This window comes from Ursus americanus, chromosome 6, assembly GCF_024610735.1.
Source record: "Ursus americanus isolate L20-20 chromosome 6, mUrsAme1.1.p, whole genome shotgun sequence".
NCBI classification, from domain to species: Eukaryota; Metazoa; Chordata; class Mammalia; order Carnivora; family Ursidae; genus Ursus; species Ursus americanus.
The window spans coordinates 1,511,070-1,518,107 of NC_142132.1; the positions used below are offsets into that span (position 1 = coordinate 1,511,070).

At 53.1% G+C, this 7,038-nt stretch overlaps 1 protein-coding gene across 1 annotated transcript in view; it reads right to left on the minus strand.

The window, feature by feature from the left end:
• Window positions 1-4,656, minus strand: part of PPP2R2D (protein phosphatase 2 regulatory subunit Bdelta) — a 53,310-nt gene extending 48,654 nt beyond the window's left edge. Inside the window, exons 1-2 of the mRNA XM_045809477.2 lie at window positions 4,498-4,656; window positions 4,298-4,390 (exon numbers count right to left, since the gene is read on the minus strand). Coding sequence (XP_045665433.1) covers window positions 4,298-4,390; window positions 4,498-4,504 — 100 coding nt within the window. The 5' untranslated portion in view covers window positions 4,505-4,656. The remainder of the gene's footprint in view (window positions 1-4,297; window positions 4,391-4,497) is intronic.
• Between the last annotated feature and the right edge of the window lie 2,382 nt (window positions 4,657-7,038).

Below are 7,038 nucleotides of genomic sequence, written 5' to 3' on the forward strand. Positions count from 1 at the left end.
CTACGACCTGAGCATAAGGCAGAGCCCAACCAGCTGAGACCCCCAGGCACCCCTGGCAAAAATCTTTTGATATAATTTGTAGATAAGTGAGCTGAGGTTCAGAATGGGCCTTCACACTGATAAATGGTAGACGCGAACTAAACCCAGAACCTCCCTTCAAAGCAAGACTTTTAAAATCAAGGAATAAAAAAAAAATCGAGGAGTATGATTTAACAATACCCTAAATCTTATACTTACATCTGATTATATAACTACAATCAGTCCAGCTTCTTGAACATGCAGCCTGATTTTGGAAGCATTATAATATAACTATGGTCCTAAGTATGTGAAATGCCCTAATCTCAAGAAAACCACACGTATCTGATTTCCTAATGGCCCAGTCTTCCGGTGAGGCTCTCTCCTAAATTAAGCAGCCAGAATGTTACTAGATCGTTTTCTTGTTTGATGGCTTTTCCCCCACAAGATGCTTTCCTGGAGGGCTTTTTCAATGGCAAAGATATAAATATTAAGTAAATGGGAATCAATCCTACGATGGAATGTAGACAATGTATCAGATTAGGAATACTTCAAGTAACCAGACACAGTGTCTCAACACAACTTAAAAAAAATCAATGATAAATACTGAATGTTCATTTTCTAGATACAGAAAAAAAACCCCACAATACTCTAAAAATAATAAATAGGATCAGAAAGTTCTGCATTCACAAATACTGGATTTCACTGATTCTAGGGAGCACGGGTTCCTACATGTTAACAGCTCTGAAATCAGATGCAGCTCACATTCTATGAAACACAGTATCTTCCTGGTATTGGTACCTACGTGCCCTTCATTTTTGTTTCCATTACCCGACTTCAAGGTTTTCCTCTAATAATATATCTACATAAACCCCTTTAGAAAGGCCGTACTGTATCACTGAGATATCCATAGGATTTATAGAACTCCCCAGACTTAAGCTGGAGTTACAGATGAACCTTTAGTTTTATCTCTTTAGAGAAAGATTAACATCCAATTCAAGACCATAGACCAGCTCACAGATTAAGAAACAGATTAAAACAAAACCATCAAGTAAAAAGTCGAGACATGTAAAATTACCGATGATGAACAGCGGCCATCAAGCTATACAAAAGCTATAAAAGCAGGTCATAGCTGGCTACAAGGCCCTCCTCCAGCCCTCCCCGCTGTTTCTCTGGAAAAGCAATCAATGTGCAAAGGCAGCAGGACCCAAAGCTTCCCTGCAAGAAGGTGAGTACAATCGTGCTGAAGTAACCGAGCGCAAAACTACGGCATGTCTGTGGGTGCACAGGGTTTCAGGCTCTTCCCATCTTGTCTTTGGGACATCTGCTCTCTGAGGGTCATGTTTTAACCCTTGTTCCTAAACCTTCCAAACCTGGAATAGGCACTTCCTCTCAAGGTATCTCATTTTCATTTGCTTTCAGAAGTCGGAAGCCGTTTCCTACAATTCCGGCCGGTGGGCACTCTCGTGAGCTTTAGAAGGAGCCACCCCGAGGCTGGCAGCCACATCCCACAGCGAGGGCTGCAGCAGTACTGGCCACAGACAGTCCCTGAAGCAGTCCAGCATGCACAGGCTCTGGACCAGCCCGCCTGGCTTCAAACCCTGGCTCTGCCATTACAGCGGCTGCTGACCAAGTTAAGAGTCTCTGTGCCTCGGCTTCTGCATCTAAAACTGGGAAGAACAGTCCCTCCCTCCTAGGGCTGCATGGAGAGGGAACTAACGGATGCCGGTAAAAGAGCCACATCTGGAGCACAGGGAGCACTCAGTGTCTGTTAGCTATCACTACTCCAGACTGGGTCCTCTACAAGGTGCGTGTGGGGGGACAGCCAGCCTTCAAGCTGGAGGAGACAGACTAGAAAAGGACTGTAGTATCGTGTGGCATCTGCAAAAGGCATTTGTCCAGTGGAAGTTGCCCAAGGAAAGGGCATAGGGCCTGGTGACTGAGCACCACACATGGAAATCTGCACAAACACCTAACAGCTTCCACACAGGATTTGGAGGCACAAGTTAACAAACCACTTCTCTTCTCACTTCATTTTGGAAGCCTCCCCCTGGTTTTTACTCTAGACTCTTGCTTCTCTGGGCATAAAAGTTCACCTGTTTCACCTGCAGAGGGTGATGACTGCAGCCACAGGCAGCGAGCTGCAGGGGAAGAAGCAGTGATCGTCACTCCTGCATCCTGTCACCAGCAGGAAAATTACCCTCTGAGCCCAGCTCTACTACTACCTGCAGGAGATGAGGAATCCCTGACAGTGCTATGTTGACCTGGCCCACGCCTAAGCAAAACCCCACTCTTAGAAAAGAAAAACCATCAACTTTTACACAGTACCATACTTCCTTTGGGAGTTATGATTTGAGTCCCCCAAACTATCAGTTTCAAAAACAAGGAAATCAAAAGCCTCTGTCCACTGTACACACTGCTCAAGCATTGAGCCCTGAACTGCCTCATGCTGCCAGGTGCTGCCCTCACTCAAGTGGGGACAGGGCCCCTGCTGCACCTCGGTCATGGTCGCAGGAAGCAGAAAGACATCCACGGCACAGGGTTCCAGTGGAGCTCAGACCGGGACAAACACATCACAAGCCACAAACCTCAACAAATAAAAGGTACCACGTCTGAGCTCAACAGCCCAAGTGTCAGGGCAAGAGAACCTCCTTCAAATTACCCAACCTTAATTATCTCCTCCCAACACTTCTCTATCACGGTTGAGTCTGGACACAAGCTTCTTTATCCTCCTGGCTCAAAAATCACGAGTTCCTAACAATTCCGTTTCCGTTATCGCTGACTTCTATGGCAATGATACAATTCAACAGACACTGCCACAACTCGGCGACAAGAAGTCATGAATGTGTTCGCCCCAGTGAGCACTAAGGTCGAAGGATACGTGGACGACAAGAGAGAGCGCAACACATACAACAATCAAAAAATGCCTGAGTAATGACCACAAAGAAACCTTACAAAAAAAAGATAACCTGCAACACCAAACTTTTAGATCTATTCAAAATTGTGAAGTAGGGATTTAAAACTGCAAAAAGTTCCAATCAGTTTGATTCAGTGAATGAGATTACTTCTGCGATGACCTTTTCAAGGAAAGAATACCATTTTTAAAGTGCAATATACCACTGAAAACACATCATTGTGATTAGATTTCACCGTTAATTCATTCGGTTTGTCAACAACTTTTTTTGAAAAGGGAAACCAGAAACTGAGATGGGCATCAAGTTCTAAACTAACAAGTTTTGCTTCACTCCTGATAAAAACTGAGTTAAAATGAATTGTCACCCACTGGGCACATGTAAAACAAAGTAATATACCTGAAACGAGTATAAAAGAAACTAATTATTTACAGGATATAAAACCATCTACTTTCAAACCTCAAATCGTATACACCTTTACAAATTTCTTAAAGTGCAGTTTTACTTGTTTAATAATGTGGGTGCGGTTTGTCTTGGCCCTAAAATCTCCACATGTCACCCTGCCAGGGGAGGGGTGAAGGAGGAGGGAGCGAAAGGTCACGGGAGAGGCGGACGTTCAGGAAAGGTGACAAAACACCTGAGCAGAGTTACTGTTACTTGGGGCGAGGAAGGTGTATTTCGGGTGAAGACAGAACCTTTCTAGGATGAACAGTAAGATGAGTGAATAAAGGAAGGGTCGCTGCATCGCCATGAACTTCTGGGTCTCACAGTCAGCCCCACAGTCAGTTACGCGCGTGGGAAAGAACGGACAGGTAGTTTCGTGCGAGCTGGCGCCCGAGGCCACCCCAAAACCCCGGACCCTGGGTCCCGTACGGTCATGTCAGGGAAACAAGGGAAGTTTAAAATGCACCACTGTGGTGAGAGAACCGAGAGTAACTCAGCATCGCAGAACGCTGCACGGCGGCCTGAAGGACCGAGCCCAGCGACTGCTCTCGGAGCCGTAGAAAGTGAGGCACACGGCGCGTCCCACCCCCTCCGCCATCCTGCAGTCACCCCGCCGCCGAGTCCCGCGTACCCGCAGCTCCACCGAGCGCAGGAGGCAGCCACCTGCGCGGGGAGGAGCCCGGAATGCACCCAGAGCACCCGAGTCCTCGGGAGGCTCTGTGACCTTGGCTCCCTTACATAACCCCTCGGGGCCGCCTCCCCGGCCAGGGGCCAGACCTCCGCGCCCTCCCTGCGAGCGGGCGCCCCGCCGGCCGGGGGTGGGGGCTTCCCCGGGGACCGCGGGCAGGGGGGAGGGGGAGCCGTGCGCCCGCGCGGGGATGCCCGGCGGAGCCCCGCCCGCCCCCGCGCCAGGTGCGCGGCCTTACCTTCGGCCACGTCCTCGTCGATGGCCCCCTTGACCTGCGAGAAGCACCACTGCAAGTCGTTGCCGCCCGCGGGGCAGCCGCCGCCTCCGGCTCCTGCGAACACACACCGGGCGCGTCAGGGCCCCGCTCCCGCCCTGCGCCCCCCGCCCGCCCGGGACCCCCGCCCGGCGCCCCGCTCCCGCCCCGCGTGGGCCCCTCACCTGCCATGGCCGGCCGGCCGGCGGGCGGGCAGGCGAGCGCCGAGGCGGCGGCGCACTAAGTAGGCGGCCGCCGCGCTGCTGCCGCCCGAGCACCTCAGCCCGGCCGCCGCCGCCGCCGCCGCCGCCGGGGAGGGATTTTTTTTTCCCTTTTCAAAATGGCGCCCAATGTCCGTCGCCCCGCTCGATGACGTCATCCCCCTCCGCCTCCTCCGCAGGCCCGGGCGGGGGCGGGGCCGCCGGGAGGCTCCCCTGCGTGGGCGGGGAGGGGCGGGGCGCGGCGCGCGGCCGCGGGGGCTGCCGGGGGCTGCGGGGCGCGCCGACCGCGCCTGCGCGAGCCGCCCCCTGCTGTGCCACGCCCCCCCCCCCCCCCAGCCCGAGCCCGGCTCCACTCGAACCCGACAGGGTCGTCCAGGGCGGCGGGGCTGCAGGGGCTCGAGGTGGGCGCGACCTTGAAGACGAGCTGCTAGGCTGCCGCTCACCGCCAGCCTCACTCGCCGGGTCGTGCTAGGACTCCCGGCGGCCCTCGCCCCCAGCGCGAGCCGGGCCCGCCCTCAGTCTGAGCCTCGGCCAATGGGAGCGCGGTCCATGGGCGGAGCAGCCAATGGAGGGCGCGCTCGGAGGCCGGCGGGCGGAGCACCGGGGCCCGGCCGCTCCTGGGGCGCGCCGCACCTGTGCGCGTCCTCCCGGCCGGCGGGCGAGACCGTCAATCCTTCTCACACACGGAGGGAGCCCCGGGAGTTCCGTGTCCGTCTTGGATCGCAGCCCTGCGCAGAGCTCAGGCTGCCCACCAGAGCTTCTTTGAGCTCCCAGGATGCAGTCTTAGGGAAACTTTTGGTGTTCAGAACACGTGGGGGTTCTTTTTCTGTGGCTTGTGGAGGGATTATTCATTTGTGGGTTTTATGAATCTGAAATCATACCTTCTCCCAGTGATATTGTAAATTCGGCAGTGACCGTATCCCACCACTAGAGGATCGTTCCCACATAGGAACTTTTGCCCGCTCCACAAATACTGTTTACGGGTCAGCTCCTGCTGCGTGCCGCACGCTGTTCGCGGCTCCAGGATGCGGCTGCCCACACAGCAAACTGCGCAGGGAGCTTCTGTCTCAGGTAGACAGACGATAACGGAGAAAAGAATCAAAACGTGTAGTAAGTTAGATGGGGCTGGATAGAAAAATGAAGCAGAGAAGGAGGGATTGGCATGTAGCAGTAGGTGATGGGAGAAGACACACGGGGATGAGGGAGAAGAAGGTTGTGCCAGGGAGGGGGATGGACGCCACACAAGATAGGAAGCCGTAGGGCCATAAGCAGAGGGCAGTTGTGATGACTGGGTTTTAACAGGGCCAGTGTGACTCCAAGGGTCAGATCAGGGAGCCGCCTGACAAGACGGTTGGGTCATCCGCACAAAGGGATGAGGGTTGTGTGACTATGCTGGTGGGGAGTGAGAACAGGTCGGATTTCAGAGATGAGCACCTGAAAAGCAGAGCCCCTGGGATTTACAGATGACGTAGATGCAGTGTGACAGGAAGAAGGGCATCGGGAATGGCTTTGCTCCGGTGGACTGAGCACCTGGCAGGCAGGACTTTCTTGGCACAGAGATGGGAAGGGTTGCAGGAGGGGTGACGGAGAAGGAGTGGAGGTTGGTTGTGAACTCGCAGAGCTGTTGCAAATGCAGTTGCACATACAAGTCTGGCACACACGGGGCAGCTGGGTCTGGAGGTATAAATTCAGAGGATGAGAGTGTCTGCAGGCATTTCATACCAGGAGAGACTGGGCCAGCTCCCCCCAGAAGGGAAGGCGGATGGGGAACAGGATGGGGACAGAGCCCTGAGGCAGGCTGAGGAGGAATAACCACGAGGTGGGTTTCTGGAGAACCAGAATCACAGGGAGTCCCAAGCCCTGTGAAGACCGGAGCGGGAGCGGCTGGCTCTCCAGCGCTGTGTGATGAGTGCGGACGATGGACTGTTTGTAGCAGTTGGGATGTCATGGCTGAGCTGGACGAGAGCGGTTGCTGTGGAGTGGACCGTGCAAATCTGTTGTGAGAGGGTTTCAGAGAAAGTGAGAGGAGAACGGTTGGAGGCAGTAACAACAGTTTGCTGTGAAGAGGAGCAGAGAAACGGGGCTGTAATCTTCCCTTGTACGTGTAGATTTAGCCAGTCTGCCTCTGAGCAGTCGAAGGCCTGGCTAACTATCAGGCTCTCCCACAAGCAGTTGCCCTAATGTGTGTTACAGATACGTATTTTGAATCAATAGCATCAAAATATTAATTAGCTACCATTAAATTAAATATAAAAAGCAGCAGAAGTCACACAGAGGTGCCACATTCCCGAAGTGGTGTGCTGCCTTCCTTGCGTCCCCGTGTGTCAGCTGACCAGCAAGAGATTTTTAGCTATTCTATTTTATGATCTGAAGAGGTTTAAATATCTCACTGAATTACTCTGGATTCTAACTGGCTTTTGGCAATTTTCTTGTTTTATTATTTTTAGGTCTCATGGCCAAATTGTGAAGTGCCTGGTGTGTATTAGACTCCAGCCTGCTATATTC